At 47.2% G+C, this 20,982-nt stretch overlaps 1 protein-coding gene across 1 annotated transcript; it reads right to left on the bottom strand.

Moving 5' to 3' along the window:
* Window positions 1-18,361: 18,361 nt before the first annotated feature.
* On the bottom strand, window positions 18,362-19,876 carry LOC124653643 (homeobox-leucine zipper protein HOX4-like). The gene is made up of 3 exons (XM_047192713.1): window positions 19,495-19,876; window positions 19,080-19,411; window positions 18,362-18,981 (listed from the first exon to the last, which is right to left on the bottom strand). Exons 1-3 carry the CDS (start codon window positions 19,553-19,555, stop codon window positions 18,601-18,603), a joined length of 774 nt encoding a protein of 257 aa, XP_047048669.1. The 5' UTR covers window positions 19,556-19,876; the 3' UTR covers window positions 18,362-18,600.
* Between the last annotated feature and the right edge of the window lie 1,106 nt (window positions 19,877-20,982).

Genomic DNA, 20,982 nt, shown 5'->3' with positions numbered 1-20,982 from the left:
TTCTTTCACAAGCCATGGCTAACCGAATCCTCGGGTGCCTTCCAACATTTCACATACCATGGAAGAGTGTCTATTTGCAAAATTAAGTTGCTTACTGATAAATCAAGGCAAAACATGTGAAGAGAATTATTAATGAAAGTTAATTAATTGGGGCTAGGAACCCCGTTGCCAGCTCTTTTTGCAAAATTATTGGATAAGTGGATATGCCACTAGTCCATTGGTGAAAGTCTGCCCAACAAGATTGAAAGATAAAACACCACATACTTCCTCATGAGCTATAAAACATTGACACAAATAAGGAGTAATAAAGTTTTGAATTGTTTAAAGGTAGCACATGAAGTATTTACTTGGAATGGCAGAAAAATACCACATAGTAGGTAGTTATGGTGGATGATGCGTGTAATTGACACGTCCGTTGGGAACCCCAAGAGGAAGGTGTGATGCGCACAGCGGCAAGTTTCCCTCAGTTAGAAACCAAGGTTTAATCGAACCAGTAGGAGTCAAGAAGAACGTTGAAGGTTGATGGCGGCGGGATGTAGTGTGGCGCAACACCAGAGATTCCGGCGCCAACGTGGAACCTGCACAACACAACCAAAGTACTTTGCCCCAACGAAACGAGTGAGGTTGTCAATCTCACCGGCTTCGTCGTAACAAAGGGTTAACCGTATTGTGTGGAAAATGATTGTTTGCAAGAAAACAGTAAAGAACAAGTATTGCAGCAGATTTGTATTTCAGTATAAAAGAATGAACCGGGGTCCACAGTTCACTAGAGGTGTCTCTTCCATAAGATAAAAGCATGTTGGGTGAACAAATTACAGTCGGGCAATTGACAAATAGAGAGGGCATAACAATGCACATACATGTCATGATAAGTACAGTGAGATTTACTTGGGCATTACGACAAAGTACATAGACCGCCATCCAACTGCATCTATGCCTAAAAAGTCCACCTTCGAGTTATCATCCGACCCCCTTCCAGTATTAAGTTGCAAAGCAACGAGACAATTGCATTAAGTATGGTGCGTAATGTAATCAACAACTACATCCTTAGACATAGCATCAATGTTTTATCCCTAGTGGCAACGAGCACAACACAACCTTAGAACTTTCATCACTTCGTCCCAGGTATCAATGGAGGCATGAACCCACTATCAAGCATAAATACTCCCTCTTGGAGTTACTAGCATCAACTTGGCCAGAGCCTCTACTAATAACGGAGAGCATGCAAGATCATAAACAACACATATGTAATAACTTGATAATTAACATAACATGGTATTCTCTATCCATCGGATCCCGACAAACAGAACATATAGCATTACAGATAGATGATCTTGATCATGTTAGGCAGCTCACAAGATCCAACAATGAAGCACAATGAGGAGAAGACAACCATCTAGCTACTGCTATGGACCCATAGTCCAGGGGTGAACTACTCACTCATCACTCCGGAGGCGACCATGGCGGTGAAGAGTCCTCCGGGAGATGAATCCCCTCTCCGGCAGGGTGCCGGAGGAGATCTCCGAATCCCCCGAGATGGGATTGGCGGCGGCGGCGTCTGCTGGAAGGTTTTCCGTATCGTGGTTCTTCGTACTCGGGGTTTTCGCGACGGAGGCTTTAAGTAGGCGAAAGGGCAACGTGGGGGCCACACGAGGGCCCCACACCATAGGTCGGCGCGGCCGGGGCCGGGCCGCGCCGCCCTATGGTGGCGGCGCCTCGTGGCCCCACTTCGACTCCTCTTCGGTCTTCGGAAGCTTCGTGGCAAAATAGGACCCCGGGCGTTGATTTCGTCCAATTCCGAGAATATTTCGTTACTAGGATTTCTGAAACCAAAAACAGCAGAAAACAGACAATCGGCTCTTCGGCATCTTGTTAATAGGTTAGTTCCAGAAAATGCACGAATATGACATAAAGTGTGCATAAAACATGTAGATATCATCAATAATGTGGCATGGAACATAAGAAATTATCGATACGTCGGAGACGTATCAGTGGACACAAATGGCATAGGTTTTGGCTCAAGGTTTTGGATGCACGAGAAGCATTCCCTCTCAGTACAAGGCTTTGGCTAGCAAGGTTGTTTGAAGCAACACAAGTATAAACCGGTACAACAAAACTTACATAAGAACATATTGCAAGCATTATAAGACTCTACATCTGTCTTCCTTGTTGCTCAAACACTTTTACCCAGAAAATATCTAGACTTTAGAGAGACCAATCATGCAAACCAAATTTCAACAAGCTCTACGGTAGTTCTCCACTAATAGGTTTAAACTACATGATGCAAGAGCTTAAACATGATCTACTTGAGAGCTCAAAACAATTGTCAAGTATCTAATTATTCAAGACAATATACCAATTACCACATGAAGCATTTCCTGTTTCCAACCAAATAGCAATAAGTGCAGCGGCTTTCAGCTTTTGCCATGAACATTAAAAGTAAAACAAAGAACACCAGTGTTCAAATGAAAAAGCGGAGCATGTATCTCTCCCACACAAGGATTGCTAGGATCCGAATTTATTCAGAGAATGAAAATAACAAAACGAAAATAAAAGCACACAAACGCTCCAAGTAAAGCACATAAGATGTGACGGAATTAAAATATAGTTTCACTAGAGGTGACCTGATAAGTTATTGATGAAGAAGGGGATGCCTTGGGCATCCCAAGCTTAGATGCTTGAGTCTTCTTGAAATATGCAGGGATGAACCACGGTGGCATCCCCAAGCTTAGACTTTTCACTCTTCTTGATCATATTATATCATCCTCATCTCTTGATTCTTGAAAACTTCCTTCACACCAAACTCAAAGCAATCTCATTAGAGGGTTAGTGCATAATCAAAAATTCACATGTTCAGCAAGGACACAATCATTCCCAACACTTATGGACATTACCCAAGGCTACTGAAATTTAATGGAGCAAAGAAATCCACTCAAACACAGTAAAAGAGACAATGCGAAATAAAAGGCAGAATCTGTCAAAACATAACAGTCCGTAAAGACGAATTTGTTCGAGGCACTTAACATGCTCAGATGGAAAAGCTCCAGTTGAATGAAAGTTGCGTACATATCTGAGGATTACTCATGAATTTTTTCTAGATTTTACGATTTTTCTACAGAAAGAACAACCCAAATTCGTGACAGATAAAAATCTGTTTCTGCGCAGAAGTCCAAATCTAGTATCACCTTTCTATCAAAGACTTTACTTGGCACAACAATGAAAGAAAATAAAGATACAAAGGTATTGCTACAGTAGTAACAAGCACCTTGACTCAAATATAAAACAAAAATTGCAGAAATAAAATAATGGGTTGTCTCACATAAGCGTTTTTCTTTAACGCCTTTCAGCTAGGCGCAGAAAGTGAAAATCAAGTAACATTAAGAGAAGAAGCATTAACATTATTACCAAGGGCTTTACGCCTACCCCTCTTACTCTTATTCTTACTCTTTGGTCTAGGGAATACATGATCGCATCCGGGTGTAGAGGTAAAATTTAGAGTGCCTTTTCCCACATCTATGGTTGCTCCCAAGAGTTTCAGCAGGGATCTTCCAAGTGTGATTTATCCTGTCCCCACACATTCAATAAAGAGATAATCAGTGGATACCGTTCTTCCAAGAAAGGTTGTGAACACACCTTCAGCTACCCCCTTAGGAATTATAACAGAATTATCAGCAAGAGTTATTCCTTTTCCACCTTCAGTAAGTCCCCAAAGTTTCAAATATTCATAAATACTTTTAGGCATAAGGCAAAACTCGGACATAATATCACAACGGGCATAAAAAGTTTCACCACCAATAGCAACCTTAATAGTAGGGACCCACATTGAAGGTTCAAAGTTTACTGGAACATAATCATAACATTCACGAATCTGATTATACCCTTCTTTTAAACAAGATATATTTGTCTCGAGAGTGTTTAATCTATCATGAAGGCTAGCAAGAGATGAATCAAATTTATTAGCTGAGCTAGATGATGCAACCAATTTTTTTATGGCATTAAAAGCTTGATCCCCATCGCAGTGAAGGAAATCTCCTCCCACTACAGCGTCCAAGGCATATCTATAGCGAAGAATAAGCCCAAAATAAAATGTACTAAGAAGCAGGCTTAGAGTCATTTTAGGTTCAGTTTTACCATAAGAATCAAAAATTCTAGACCAAGCTTCTTTAAAACTCTCCTCATCCCCTTGTTTAAAAGTAAAGATCAATTCCTCAGGTGATAGAGTAACAAGTACAGGACTAGACATGATAAGAAAATAAATTAAATGCAAGTAACTAATTTTTGTGTGTTTTTGATATAAAGAAAGCAAACAAGACAGAAAATAAAATAAAGCAAGACAATAAACAAAGTAAAGAGATTGGGTGTGAGAGACTCCCCTTGCAGCGTGTCTTGATCTCCCCGGCAACGGCGCCAGAAAAGTAGCAGCTTGTGACGGTAAAGCACACGTCCGTTGGGAACCCCAAGAGGAAGGTATGATGAGTACAGCAGCGAGTTTTCCCTCAGTAAAAAACCAAGGTTATCGAACCAGTAGGAGATGAAGGCCACGTGAAGGTTGTTGGTGAAGGAGTGTAGTGCGGCGCAACACCAGGGATTCTAGCGCAACGTGGAACCTGCACAACACAATCAAAATACTTTGCCCCAACTTAACAGTGAGGTTACCAATCTCACCGGCTTGCTGAAAACAAAGGATTAAACGTATGGTGTGGAAAATGATGTTTGGTTGCAGAAAACAAAAGAGAACAATGATTGCAGTAGGTTGTATTTCAGATGTAAAAGAATGGACCGGGGTCCACAGTTCACTAGTGGTGTCTCTCCAATAAGATAAATAACTTGTTGGGTGAACAAATTACAGTTTGACAAATAGAGAGGGCATAACAATGCACATACATATCATGATGACTACTATGAGATTTACTTAGGGCATTACGACAAAGTACATAAACCGCCATCCAGCATGCATCTATGCCTAAAAAGTCCACCTTCGGGTTAGCATCCGCACCCCTTCCAGTATTAAGTTGCAAACAACAGACAATTGCATTAAGTACTGTGCGTAATGTAAACAATACAAATATCCTTAGACAAAGCATTGATGTTTTATCCCTAGTGGCAACAAGCACATCCACAACCTTAGAACTTTCTGTCACTGTCCCAGATTTAATGGAGGCATGAACTCACTATCTAGCATAAATACCCCCTCTTGGAGTTACAAGTATCAACTTGGCCAGAGTCTCTACTAGCAACGGAGAGCATGCAAAATCATAAATAACATATATGATTGATCAATAATCAACTTGACATAGTATTCCATATTCATCGGATCCCAACAAACACAACATGTAGCATTACAAATAGATGATCTTGATCATGATAGGCAGCTCATAAGATCTAAACATGATGGCATAATAGGAGAAGACAACCATCTAGCTACTGCTATGGACCCATAGTCCAAGGATGAACTACTCACGCATCAATCCGGAGGCGGGCATGGTGGTGTAGAGCCCTCCGGTGATGATTCCCCTCTCCGGCAGGGTGCCGGAGGTGATCTTCGGAACCCCCCGAGATGGGGTTGACGGCGGCGGCGTCTCTGGAACTTTTCTCGTATTTTAGCTCTCGGTACTAGGGTTTTCCGATACGAAGGAATAAATAGGCGAAGGGGCAGCGTCGGGGGAGCCAGGGGCATCCTCCCCATAGGTCGGCGCGGGGGCCCCACAGCCGCGCCGCCATATGGTGTGGGCCCCCTGCTGCCCTTCCTCGACTCTTCTTCGGACTTCTGGAACACTCCGTGGAAAATAGGGCTGTGGGCTTTTGTTTCGTCCAATTCCGAGAATATTTGTAAACCAACTTTTCGAAATCAAAAACAGCGAGAAAACAGAAGCCGACACTTGTGGCATCTTGTTAATAGGTTAGTCCCAGAAAATGCATAAAAACATTATAAAGTGTGAATAAAACATGTAGGTATTGTCATAAAACTAGCATGGAACATAAGAAATTATAGATACGTTGGAGACTTATCAGTTGTGTGCCCACAGTCCAGCGCAAAGTGCTCTACCGTCTCCCTTGCCTTACAACCAAAGGGGCAACTCTCATCATTAACAATTTTCTGCCGTAATAAAACCGACCTCACTTTGATCATTCCTTTAATCAGTAGGCAAGCTTACATTTTTTCGGTGCGGCACACTTCCAAATCGAGTCTGCACTCACATGCCTTATGCTACCCCAATTGATGATCTTGTACAAATTACTGGCCAAGAAAGTGTCAGAGTTATCAAATCGCCATCCTCTCTTATCACTCTCCGAGGATCGGAGTGCACAGGAGTGTAAGAAAAGCAACATCACATCCTTTTCTTGGGCCGCCCTATCAGAAGTGATATGTTTTAAAGGGGTTGATTAGCCTGTTACCCTATATGTTGACAAGATCCATGTTGTACAGGACAACCCACCACATTTGGTATGGAAATACAGAATTACAAGAAACCTTGTACACGGTACAGCTTCTCTCTTACACGCTCAAACTTTTAAGAACTTGTTGATTACTCCCGAGCTCAGTTCTACAAGCTCAAATAATTAGTAACCAGAAGTACAGCACAAGACAGGCTGACAAACTGACAAGTAACTATGCTGAAAGTGTGGAGACCTGAAAACCTAAATGTACTTAAAACCTGAAAAGATGTGCACAAACAGTACATAAATGCTTGACACACAAAAATTAAGCAATAGTGATATACTGATACTTAATATTCAAACTTTTTTTTTGCGAAACACAGTACAATCAAAGACGCTCATACATACGCGCACACACTCACCCCTATGAAGGCATACACGCACACCCTACCCCTATGAGCACCTCCAAGAGACTGCGTTGAAGAACTGATCCGGCGGGTCTTGAGATTGACGAAGTCACCACAGGCGCCTCGATGTCGACGGGAACGTCGCCTCCCACTGAAGAATATTCCGCCTTTATGAGACACCAAAGTGTCAAATCTGGGATTTGAACTCTGGTGGGCTGGGGTGCCATTGCCCTCCTAACCATCCAACCACATGTCCTAAAATACTTTTGATACATGGACCTTGTATCTAGCATAGCACAAAAATAAATAGGTAAAGAAAACATTTCCGGTTAACATAAATGTTAAGATGCAAAAACTTGAAGCTGGCGTTGTAAGATAGGGCGAATCCTCGGCCCAGTGTACTGTTTTTAGGATGACAGCATCCACATTTCAATGACCAAATCCATATGTATATGCTAGTTCCTGATTATTTGAACACTGCTACCAACCACCGAGGAGCTGGTTCCTCTTCGTCGCAATAATACGCACACGCTTGGACTGACCATTTTTGCTCATCTATCCTAAATACGGAAACCTGATATCAGATTCGTCTGCATGTATTTTGTCTCAAACATCTAGGAATGTCACGGTACTCATGAAGATTAGTCATCTTGTACTACTTAAAGAAAGATACCATTACACAATCCCATTATGGTGACAATATGTGAGACGGTGATCTGCAAGAGTGAAGGGCCGCACGAAGGACCGAATCATGTTATCCGAATAACGCACCTCCAGTGGATCTCGATGTCTCCAAGAACCAATGCCCAGAGAATGCAGCACAACAGGGTCAACCGGTCAAGGGTTTGATACAACGGAGCAAACAGAGTTTCTCGAGGTCGGGGCGGGGTACCGGACTCCGGCGAAGACAGTGGCTTTTTTTTTTTTGGACAAACTGCTAGGCTTTATTAAACAACCATAATGTTTACAGGAATAGAATCAGAGTAAGGAGTATCTAGCCACAGCTGGCGTCCTATTCCAAGAATAATCATATGCCTAGCAAGATTGTGTGTTTCGAAATTTGAAGCTCGATTTTCATGAGAGAAAACACAACCATGAAAACTATTGGTGCGATGCTGAATCTCGGAGATGATTGAGCCATACTTTCCTAGTGATCCATCCTTGATATCGGAGATAACAGCCTTGCAATCTGAGACAATGTATACCTGACTCAGGGAAAGGTCTTCAGCCAGTGCCAATGCCTCACGAGCCGCCAGAGCCTCCAGGACTGTCGGATCAGAAATTCCCGAGAAGACAACTGTTGATGCGCCCAGATACTCTCCATTGTTATGACGGCAGAAAGCGGCAGCAACTCCTCGGCCTTCGGTTTTGGAGACAGCAGCATCAACGTTGATCTTCGGCACAGGATGAGGCGGGGGAATCCACCTAGCCTGCCTAGCGATGGGGCTACCGCCAGAAGTCGCACTCTGCGGTTGTGCCAACGCCTTCAGTTCCTCCAGGTATGAGTTGACGAAGCCAGGAGTTGACAAAGGGTTTTGAAAGATTTCCTCGTGGATTGCTTTACATCTCGTCGTCCAAATCACCCAAAGAGACACCTTTAGCCTAGTAAACTGCGCATGTGATAACGTCTCAATGAGTTTGAACAACCAGTTCTTAGCACTTGGCTCACCGATGGTCGTCATGTGTTCCACCATTTCATCATTAGAAAGCGCCCAAACGTTGACCGCCATATTGCATTCAATTAAGGAGTGTCTCCAGGAATCAGCTCCGCCATATAATGAACACCGACTAGATTGTGCCATATTACGATGTTCCAATAGATCAGCTGTGGGTAATGATGGTTCAGCTAGTCGCCATAGAAAAACCCGTATCTTCAAAGGTACTTGCATTTTCCATAAGGAGCACCAGGCTTTAGAATCAGCCTCTGTGTTAGAAGACCCCGGATTGCCATCAAAATAATTCTCTCGGTTGATCTTGGTAGCAACCATCATTCTATATGCCGATCTCACACTGAACATACCTCTTGGGTCAAAGTTCCAGGCCCAAAAATCCTCCTGCCTTCTCGTGCACAGCGGAATGCCCATGATAACCGACGCATCCATTGGCAAGAAAAACTCCCAAATGACCTCCTCCTTCCAAGTCGCATTTGTTTCATCAATCAACTCGCTGACCAGCTTCGGTGGGTTTTGTTTCAACGAAACAATAGGTCTCATGTTTGTATCCCTCGGAAGACAATTATGCTCCCAAATTTTTGTGGATCTCCCATCACCGATGCGCCTGATCAGCCCCTGGGCGAGAACATCCCTTCCTTCAATAATTGACCGCCAGATCTTTGAAGGATGTGAGCCAAGGTCAGCCTCTAGAATTGACGAGTTCGGGAAATAGATGGCTTTAAGGAGCCGTGCACTCAAGGAGTTTGGCTCCTGTAGAATTCTCCACGACTGCCGCGCAAGCAAGTTCAGGTTGAACAACTCAATGTCGCGGATGAATTTAGAGATAATCGCATGGTTGGTCACAGAATTTACCAGAGATGAGCACTTTAGTCACAAAACTTCAGAAGAGGAGTCCGCTAGTCACTCAGGATTGTTTTATGAGCAAACTGGTCACTCCCGTCATGACACCGTTAGCCAAGATGACGTGGCATGTTGACTAGGAAGTTGACTGGAGATAATCGCATGGTTGGTCACAAAACTTACCATAGATGAGCACTTTAGTCACAAAACTTCAGAAGAGGAGTCCGCTGGTCACTCGGGACTGTTTTATGAGAAAAGCTGGTCACTTTACGTTAAGTAGCACGTTGAGAGCATGTTGACCACGTTAGGATGTCCTTTTTTGCAAAAAAAACACCCTAAACAATCAACATAGTCCTCTTAATCTCACGTCTCTCTGGTCCCTCTCGTTGGCTAGTGGGTCCCACTGGTCAGGTGCATCTTCTTCCCCGTCCTAGCACATTGGAGCGTCCTGTCCGCGCCCTCCGACACAGTGCCATCGGCGATGAGCTGATGACTACGATTGACGAGGGTGCTCCTCGGCAATGCCCACCTTTTGGGGCTTAGGGTTGACGGAATCCTGCCTGACACGAGACATCGGATACCAAACAGACAGGGAGAGAGATTTACCCAGGTTCGGGGCCCTCGATGAGGTAAAACCCTTACTTCCTGCTTGTCTGATCTTGATTATCGAATATATCGGGTTACAATGGGATAGCCGAAGGATATGACTAAGATCTCGTCCAGAGGCTAAGATTCTAATGACCTAGCTCTAGACTTGTGATGAATCTATCTGTTGTGATTGTGTGTCCCTCAGCAGACCCTCTCCTGGTCATGTTGTTCATCAGCTCATTGCCGAGGGCACTGTGTCGGAGGGCGCGGACAGAACGCTCCAATGTGCTAGGACGGGGAAGAAGATGCACCTGACCAGTGGGACCCACTAGCCAACGAGGGTCCAGAGAGACGTGAGATTAAGAGGACTATGTTGATTGTTTAGGGTGTTTTTTTTTTGCAAAAAAAGACATCCTAACGTGGTCAACATGCTCTCAACGTGCTACTTAACAGAAAGTGACCAGTTTGCTCATAAAACAGTCCCGAGTGACCAGCGGACTCCTCTTCTGAAGTTTTGTGACTAAAGTGCTCATTTATGGTAAGTTTTGTGACCAACCATGCGATTATCTCCAGTCAACTTCCTAGTCAACGTGCCACGTCATCTTGGCTAACGGCGTCATGACGGGAGTGACCAGTTTGCTCATAAAACAATCCTGAGTGACTAGCGGACTCCTCTTCTGAAGTTTTGTGACTGAAGTGCTCATCTCTGGTAAGTTCTGTGACCAACAAACAGGTGGCTGGGAGCACAAGGGCAATAAGTGGGCTTTGTGTATTCTAGAAAAAATGATGTGGGCTTTGCCGCAAGGCTTTGAGGAGACGGGAATGGTGGAATAAAATTGCTCATTGATTCGGGTCCGACGTCCGAGTAAAGAGGCCACCGGCCCGTTCGGCCCTATTTCTTACACGACAGAACCATCCACCGCTGCTCTTCCACTGAAAAACAAAATCCATGCTTCAGAGTTCAGACAGTCTAGTTTCCTGCTGAACAAAATGTCTAGTTTCACTCTGAATTCCCCCTGAGAAAACTTCTACCCAATGTTCTTCCGTACGCCAGGAACAAAACAACTAACGAGAAGGGGTTGCTAAACTTTATTTATTCTTCGCATCTTCCAGGTTCAGTTCCAGCAAGACTGCAAGCTCGGCCGTGCACGTATTGTCAACGATCATACCCGTTCGGGGCATTGCTGTCGTGAACTCGCAGCCACAAAATGTAGCGGAAAGAAACTGTTGACGAATTTCGATAGGCCAATGGAAATGCCAGACAATGGCGAAATCAACTCTGGGCGATGTGGACAGAGGAGCCGCTACATGCATGTCACGTAGTTTATACAGGAATTCGAGCCATCGAGGCCGTCAGCATCGGCCCTGACGCGAGCTACAGACACTCTCGAGAAACATTTTAAATGTTATTATCCCGCGAGTCAAATACGTCTAAATCTGTGCGTAATTTCTCAGATGTGATGTGATGCTGAGCTTCTAGATTGCTGCCAGTTTACGCTGCTCGTGTTCGCGTATCCGTCCCATGGGGGTGTCTGTGTCTGCACTGACTAACCATGAGGTACACACTCACCCGGTCACCCATCACCGTTGCAATCTGTCCCCAGCCCCAAGTTGCTATGAACCATAGGACGCCTCAGCCTCAATCTCGATCCATTTGTCACGCTGGCAGCACATATCAATCAAATCCATGCCCCGTAAAGAACAAGCAGAAGGGCGTGAATCCTTATCGGAATCGTTCAGCAGTGCGTGCGTGACAGAGCGAGTCAGATGTATACTTTGGAGAGCACCTGAAGTTGTCTATATATCCTCTCACTACACCACACTGAATTTTGCCAAATTGAATAAACTGTTGATAGTCGAGCTAGCGACAAGGAATCTGCATCGAGAGACATAAACAACAACTGATCTGTAGCTGGAGAAAATGGCGAGTGCAGGGCACTATCTGGACCGTAGCGATTAAATTAGCGCTGCTAGCAGATGGGGCTCCAGGTGTTTACAGTGAGTGAAGGAGCGAGTGGTAATAACTGGGTAAGCACGCCGCAGGTCTTATTTAACCCGGTGCCGGTAATCATTCCGACAGAATATTCCCCGTCGCGCGCGGCGGCCGGTGGCCACGACTCCGACGACCCTCACGGCCGTGCGCGGTGGACCGGTGGTGGCGGCGTCAAATTGGCCATCATTACGCTCATCAGATCTTCCAAAACGCACTCGATGACACGCACCGGATCGCAGAATCTCCGAGCGGAAGGGGGCCGCCACGCCATAGCTTCCAAAAAGCTCCGCATCATGAGAGCTGCTCGATTCCTTCCTTCAACGGCACTACTCTACTCTACTTGGGGAGCGAAGTAGAGCGTGGCGATACACGGATCAGAAGGGTCGCGCGCGGGCTTCAACTGGGAGAGCAGCGACGTGCGCGGCCGGGTCGCCGTCGGCGGTCGCTTTCTCGCGGGGGAGGTGTCATGGACCAAGAGGAAGATGCACCTTCAGGCAAGCAACGACGCAGGCTGCGAAGGGTGGGGCGTCGGCCAGCAAGGATCCGTGGGCCTGAGTGGACGACCTGAGCAACCAATCAGAAGAAGCGGATGATGCGACCTGGGTGCCACGTGTATGGAGTGGTTGGATCTAGCCAATATAGCCACAGCCAGAAGTCAAGAGAAGGTGTCGATTGACCACTATGAGATAAACTTCCCCTGTATCCCCGTGCTTCTCTCCTACCCCAAACCTTCTCTGTATCCTCTCCCTTGCTGTTCGAAGAGATCCACAACTCAGTGAAGAACTGTATGTCTCAGGTGATTCTGTGAGTGATATAGTGGGTACATATCAATTGGTATCAGATTGCTTCGGTTCTGGCCGTTGCGTGGGGATTTTCTGGTAATCAGAGAAAGTAATTCCAATTCGACAGGCGCTAATCGCTCCGGCGATAGGCACGAAGTTTCCGCAAGGAACGCCCTCGATTGGTAGCTCGGTTACGGGTAGATCACGTCGGATCTTACTGTTGGATCGACCGCATCAAACTCGTTGGGCGACATCAGATCGGATCGACGCGCTGGGAAGCGAGATGGAGGAATTACAGAAGATGATAGCCGATCTGTCAGTAAATCTCAAATCCGGTCTATCAGCGGTGGAATCCAAGTTGGAGAGCTCGCATGCGTCAATGGAATCCAAGCTCGCAAGCACACAGGCATCGGTGGATGCTACGGCCAACTCGTTGCTGATGCTTAACACCTGGAAGAGTGGCATCGACAATCAAGTCTCTGATCTGAATCAGTCGATGCAAGAGCTGCGGAAGCAAGTGGATCGAGTAGCTGTGGGAGTCGGTCTTAGCGCCACGGGCAAGCCGCCGAGTCGTTGCGCCACCGCCCTGCGGCCCCGTCGGTCCGGGCGGCGGGGATATCTCTGCGGGGGTTGAACTCGGGCAAGGCCACGGCTCGACACACGATCCCGGGGTCGGACGGCGAGGTCTCGACTCTTGCTCTGTCTACCCCGGTCACGGGTACTAATCGAGAGCCTTTGTCTACGGCTATTGTCTCGTCATGCGGATAATCCATCGGTAGTTGCTCATGCTTCGTCGCACCACCTCCACATGCTGAATTCCCTCGTTTCGATGGGGAAAATCCTCGTCTATGGCAGAAGGCTTGCGAAAAATATTTTCGTTTGTTCACGGTAGATGTTAGCCAGTGGGTCGAATACTCTACCATGCACTTTACTGGTAATGCAGCTATGTGGCTTCAGAGTGTGGAAGATAGGCTAAGTAATTTTTCTTGGGAAACGTTGTGTGAAATGATCCATAAACGTTTCGATAGGGGGCAGTACCAGTTACTGTATCGCCAATCTTTCAAGCTAAAACAGACAGGTTCTGTGATAGAATATGTGGAAAAATTTGACACACTCATGCATCACATGTTAGCTTACAAACCAGACTTAGACCCCATGTTCTTCACTACACGTTTCATAGAGGGTTTGGCTCGTAATATAAGAGCTGTAGTTATGATTCAACAACCTTTGGACCTCGAGACTGCTGTTGCTCTTGCTTTATTACAGGAAGAGATCGACGAGGATGATCCCAAAAGCCAATTCAAGCCGGGTATTCGGAAAAATTTCTCCGAAATGTTTTCTCGGGGTGCAGGAGCGGACAGGCAACATCTATCGATGATAAGAATGCAGGAGTGGGTTCTCGTGTTAATGCCTTGAGGAATTATCGAAGAGCAAGAAATCAATGTTTTACTTGTGGTGAAAAATATGCCCCAGGTCACAAGTGTTCTACCACAGTTCAGTTACATGTTGTTGAAGAACTGTTGGCAGTGTTGCAGACAAGTGACATGACCAGTGCACCTTCTAGCCCAGAACATGATGTATATGAGGATGCTGTAGCTGATAACCAAGAGGTGTTGATGTCTATCAGTAAACAAGCAATGGTCAGCACTTGAAACTTTGAGATCGATGAGATTGTTGGGCTGTATTCAAGGACATGATGTTCTTATGCTGATTGACTCGGGCTCTTCTAACAACTTCATCGGTGCAGATTTGGCTACGCGGTTAGTGGGTGTTCAAAAGTTGCGGCGGCCTATTCGAGTGAGGGTAGCGAGGTGGGGGCATATTACGGGGTGACACTGAAATCCTGACTGCCAATGGACCTGTCAAGGAAATTCCTTTGTTACCACTTTGAAGGTTTTGCCACTCACTTCTTATGACGTTATTCTGGGTATGCAATGGCTGGAGCAATTTGGGCTTATGTCCACACATTGGGCAGAGAAGTGGTTTGAGTTCACCGCCAAGGTAAAGTGTGCAAGGCTGCAAGGCATAAGTTGTAACACATCCTCGTGTGACAACATCTCTCTTGCTCAACTACAATTGCTTTGCGAGGCGAGGATGCTATCCAATATGTTGTTCAATTGTATGTGGTGGACGAAGTAATACCGCAACAAAGCTGTGCCTAAAATCGTCGCTATGGTTACGGAAGCGTATGCGGCTGTTTTTGACACTCCATCCGGGCTGCCTCCTAACGAGAAAATATGATCACGAGAATTCCTCTACTGCCGGAGCCGGTCCCGTGAATTTGAGACCATACGAATACGAGTCCCATGCAAAAGTCGGAGATCGAAAAACAAATCGGAGACATGCTTGAAACAAGGCATAATTCGAGCTGAGCTCAAGTCCTTTTGCTTCACCTATTCTATTGGTTGGCAAAAAGGATCTCTCATGGAGATTGGTGGGGGACTTCAGACACCTCAATGCGATTACTGTGAAGAACAAATACCCCTTACCTGTTATAGATGATCTCTTGGATGAATTGGCTGGTTCTAAATGGTTCACAAGCCTAGATTTACGCTCTGGTTATCATCAGATAAGAATGGCAGCAGGAGAAGAATATAAAACTGCATTCCAGACACATCATGGTCACTTTGAGTACAAGGTCATGCCTTATGGTGTAACTGGGGGGCCAGCTACATTCCGAGGGGTAATGAATGCCATTACGGAACCGATCTTTGAGAAAGTTTGTCTTGGTCTTTGTTGATGACATACTTATATACGGCAAAAGTTTGGCTGACCATGCAAAGCACCTGGAGCAGGTGTTTAGCATCTTGCTCAAGAATGAGTTGAAAGTTAAAAAGTCCAAATGCATGTTTGCTCAACAACAGATACTATATCTTGGTCATCTCATTAGTGCTGATGGAGTTGCCACTGACAGAAAGAAGATCGAACCCGATCTTGAAATGGAAACAACCAAGTAACATCAAAGAACTCAGAAGTTTCTTGGGTATGACAGGGTACTACAGGAAATTCATCAAGGGTTATGGTGTTATTACCAAATCCTTAACTGAGCTGTTAAAAAAGGGAGTACCCTATGTGTGGAATTCAGAAACTGAAGCATCCTTCCAAGCCCTCAAGACTGCGCTGAGTTCTGCCCCTGTCTTAGCGTTGCCAGATTTTTCCAAGCCATTTCTGATTGAAACTGATGCCTGCAGCCGTGGTATTGGGGCTGTTTTAATGCAACAAGATCACCCCATTGCCTATTTGAGCAAAGCCTTGGGCCCAAGACACGAGAGGTCTTTCTACCTATGAGAAGGAGTGCTTAGCTATACTCATGGCGGTGGACAAATGGCGTTCTTACTTACAACATGGAGAATTTGTTATTAGAGCCGACCAACGCGGCTTAATCCATTTGGACGACAAACGCCTTACTACCCCTTGGCGGCACAAAGCACTCACCAAATTGCTTGGGTTGCGGTATAAAATTGTCTACAAAAAAGGAGTTGACAACGAGTGGGCGACGCCTTGTCCGGGCATATTCATGCGAATGCGAGGAAGTACATTCCTTGTCCCAATGCAAGCTTGTTTGGTTGGAAATAGTGAGACAAGGTTACACATCGACAAGGAAGGCTGCGGAAAAGCTAGCTCAATTAGCGAGTATGTTCTCAAAATGGCAACTACACGTTGCATAATGGGCTCATCGGACACAAGGGGCGAATATGGATTGGAAGAAATGCTCCGGTTCAGCGGGACATTTTGCATGCTCGCATTCCGGTGCTATTGGAGGGCACTCCGGTTTTCATGCAACTTATGCGAGAGTCAAACATCTTTTCTCATGGCCGGGTCTCAAGAAGCATGTCAGGGACTTTGTGGCCACTTGTCGAGTCCGCCAACAAGCCAAAAGCTGAACGGGTGCCCTATCCTGGATTGTTAGAGCCTCTGGATGTACCACGAAAAGCGTGGCAAGTAGTCAGTATGGATTTCATCACGGGACTACCATTGTCTGCTGGTAATTCCTGCATTTTAGTGGTGGTGGATCTATTCTCCAAATTTGCTCATTTCATACCCATAGCTCATCCTTTCACAGCTGCGTCTGTGGCTAAAGTCTTCATGAAAGAGGTATTCCGACTACACAGCATGCCTGAAGCAATCGTATCTGATAGGGATCCAGTTTTCACAAGTGCTTTTTGGCAAGAATTGTTTCGGCTAACAGATACTGAGCTCAAAATGAGTTCCGCTCGACATCCAGAGACAGATGGGCAAACAGAACGTGTGAACCAATGTTTGGAAGGCTATTTGCGGTGTTTCGTCAGTTCTTGCCAGAAGAAATGGGTGCAGTGGATTCCGTTGGCGGAATTCTGGTATAACACCACTGTGCACACTACATTGGGCAAAACACCCTTTGAAGTGTTGTATGGACATGCCCCCGGGCACTTTGGTGTGGATATCACAGAATCTTGTGCAATCACTGATCTGGATGAATGGCTTAAAGAGCGTGACATGATGGTGAACTTGCTTCGACAACAGTTGCTCAGACAAAAACAACGCATGAAAACACAAGCTGACAAGCACAGAACCGAGCGACACTTTCGGGTGGGTGACTTGGTATATCTAAAGCTACGGCCTTATGTGCAAAAATCGGTGGCTGTCCAAGGAAATCGTAAGTTGGCTTTTCGATTTTATGGGCCCTACAAGATTCGGAGAAGATTGGCAAGGTCGCTTACAAGTTACGAGTTGCCGTAGTCCGATCAAATACATCCGGTGATACATGTTTCGCGGTTAAAAAAGGCGGTGAGTACCCACACGGTTGTTCATGCTTGATTTGCTTGGATGGTGAACGAGTTGGAGCCCATGCCGGAAAGGATTTTAGACAAGCGTTGGGTTCGGAAAGGGCGACATCACAATGCCAAATCTTGGTCCGCTGGTCGGGTTTATCGACACCTTGGCAACTTGGGAAGGTATGGAAGCTCTTAAATGCGGGTACCGAAGGCTCCGGCTTGGGGACAAGGCGATTCTCAAGGGAGGGTAGTGTCATGGACCAAGAGGAAGATGCACCTTCGGGCAAGCAACGACGCGAGCTGCGAAGGGTGGGGCGTCGGCCGGCCAAGGATCCGTGGGCACGAGTGGACGACACGAGCAACCAATCGAAGAAGCGGATGATGCGACCTGGGTGCCACGTGTATGGAGTGGTTGGATCTAGCCAATATAGCCACGGCCGGAAGTCAAGAGAAGGTGTCGATTGACCACTATGAGATAAACTTCCCCTGTATCCCCGTGCTTCTCTCCTACCCCAAACCTTCTCTGTATCCTCTCCCTTGCTGTTCGAAGAGATCCACAACTCAGTGAAGAACTGTATGTCTCAGGTGATTCTGTGAGTGATATAGTGGGTACATATCAGGAGGGGAGGCCGCCGTGGTGGACGAGGACGACGACGACGAAGGGAGCGGCCAAGCGGGGTGGCGTCGCGGAGCGGATGGCTGTCGGTGACTGCTCTGCCCACTTCACCATCAAGCCCGGTCAATGGGTGGCCCAATGCCTGCGCTTCACGTGGCCGCCCGGGCCCGCCGGACAGCGACGCTGTTCCGTGGCCGTCCGTTTGGTTGCTTGCTCTCCCTTCCGCTTCACTGCTCCCCTCTCCACTGTCCTTTTCCCTTTGTCTCCTTCTTTCACCCTCTCACGCTCTCGTTCTCGTGTGGGTTTTACATTGACTTCAGATTTGTAGTGATTTGTAAACTAAGTAGGAGTAGCTTGATTCTTAGCTTAACAAGCAAGGGTTTTGTTGAGAAGGAAGAGCTAGAGGAGTAGTAGTACCACTAATTGCCTATGGAGGGGCGAGAATTGACAAGAAAAAAGAAAGAGAGGACTAAGATAAAAATAAGATTTACAAAATTTGCAGAAAAGCGCCTGCTTGCTTCACTAATCTTTTATTCCCCCGCGCGCAAGGTGTCCGTCTCTACCAGGGCTCATTTCCAGGGCTCCGCGGGCTCGGTCCACCACGCCAGCGGCGGCTCGTCGTCGAAGAACCCGCCGCACGGGCCCTCGTCGTCCAGGAACCCCGTCTCGTCCTCCTCCAGCTTCGGGAAGCTCCCGTGGAAGAACGCGTGCCCCGCCACCGCCGCGCCGGGCCCGCCGAGGAGGGTGGTCACCGCATCCGGAGCAGGAGCCTCCGGAGGCGCCGGCGTGGCCCCGGTCGCGTCCGTGTCGTTCAGCACGCCGCTCGAGTCGCTGTCGGACGACCCCACGCCCGCGGGCGGCGGGCCGTCGGACGCCGCCGGCTCCTCCTTCACCGACGTGAAGCTCGCCGCCGCGTCCTCGTCCCCAAGCTTCCCCTTCAGATCCTTGATCTGTCACACACAACAAATCAGCCATTCCGCACGCACGAACAAAAGGCACACCGGCATAAGAACCAACCCCCGGCAGCAGCAGCGCCGTCGGCACGTACCTCGGCGAGGAGCGCCTCCTTGTCGCGGCGGAGCGCGTCGTGGTCGAGGCGGAGGGCGTCGTAGGAGCCGCGCAGCGCGTTGTAGTCGCGCTCCAGCTGCTTGGTCTTCCAGCGCGCGCGGCGGTTCTGGAACCACACGGCGACCTGGCGGGGCTGCAGGCCCAGGTCGCGCGCCAGCCGGGCCTTGCGCTCCGGCTCCAGCTTGTTCTCCACCTCGAAGCTGCGCTCCAGGGCGCGCACCTGCTCCGCGCTCAGCCGCCGCTTCTTCTCCCCCCGGTACGCCGTCATCTCCTCCTCCGCGTCCGCCTCCGCCTCCATGGCGTAGTCCATATCTGGTGATTTGGACAGAGACTCAGAAGTCAGAACCTTCGCATCTACCAAAAAAGGAAGGGGAGGAGCAGGGCGAGTGATTTACCGTTCGGATTGGGCATCTGGAGGAGGGAGGAGGGGCTGCCGCCGCCGCTGGGTCGCTTCATGACTGAATTTCGCTGCAACTTACAGAGCAGGAGCAGCACCACCACGAACTTCGTCGATTACTGGGAGGAGACGAGTCTGGCACTAGAAGAAGAAGGGCACGGGCGCCTCCATTGCTGATGCCTCTCCGTTCGCCGGCGCACGCCTTGATCCATGGCCGACACCATGCGCCCTCCGTCCCTTGATGCAACCCGGATCAAAATGCTCCCCGCAACCGCGGAATTCCGGCACGGTTTCTTCGGATCCAAGAAAGGGAAGAGGGGAGAGTGGAGGAGTGTGGAGTGGAGGTCTTGCTCTGCTTCTTCTTTTCCTGCTTTTCCCCCTTTCTGTTTTCCCAACACTGCGTGCTGCATTTCCGTGCGCGTTTAATAAAGGAGGACGAGAGAGAGAGAGACAGACGGGCCGGGCCGGGTTGCGGCTCGGTGAGCCCTCGGGTTAGGTGGGAACGGGGTGCGGTCAGGACCTGACCGTGGTTAACCAGCACGCGTGGCACGGCAGTTCCCGGGACCGTTCTTTTGGCGACCACGAAGAAGTGCGTGCACGTAGCATACACACACACACCGCTCCCCCTCCACCCCCAATGGCTCCCTCGTTTTTATGTGTTCTTCTTTTACTAAGAATTACTTCAAATATATAAAAATTGTTGGCACACAATTATCATTATTAGAAAGTGTTTTTATTACAAATTCAACGATACACTAGTTACGTATTCAACATTTGTTGCTCAATTTTTTTGGTTAAAATTCGTCTTCAAATACGGGTGTGCCTTATTTATTGAAACGGATGTAGTATTGGACTAAATTATATGAGTTGGGCAGAGATCAGATTGTTTTTTTATGAAAGACCCAACAAATACTGGATTTTAATATATTAGTGGAGAGAAATCATACACCAACTTCTAAAATGGATGCCGTCCAGTTGAAATTAGGTCTGAAACAAACAAAAGATAAACCAAGGTGGCGAACCAATCACCTTCATAGCACTAGCTCAGTAGCTCTTCACTCATACACTGCCACACAACAACTCCGCAACATGGAGCCATCGCCGCAATGCTCCCCGAGGCCACCGTAGAGATCAAAGTTGAAGTTTTATTTTCTCACAAGTCATGTTTCCTTAAGTAAAAAAAGAATTCGATCTTTCCATATATGGCGTGATTAGTTGCGTGGACCTATTTTAAGGCTCCCGACCGCATGTCTGTAGCAGCATGGATGGCCGGAAAAGGGCCCAAAAGCCATGTTGTTCCATTCGATTGGTTGCCCACTCAGGACTGTATTTCTGAGGCAACTTTCACCCTTTTGTTTGGTTAGTTGCAAATATGATTTTGTGAGAGGTTCATCCAAACAGATGGCGTTTGGTTAACCAAATGAGTCTGCATAGGGTTACCCTGCTCAAACTATGGTGAGGTACCATTACATTTTTGATCAGGAAA

The sequence above is a fragment of the Lolium rigidum genome, chromosome 5 (genome assembly GCF_022539505.1).
Source record: "Lolium rigidum isolate FL_2022 chromosome 5, APGP_CSIRO_Lrig_0.1, whole genome shotgun sequence".
NCBI classification, from domain to species: domain Eukaryota; kingdom Viridiplantae; phylum Streptophyta; class Magnoliopsida; order Poales; family Poaceae; genus Lolium; species Lolium rigidum.
This window is presented reverse-complemented; position numbering and strand designations above follow the sequence as displayed.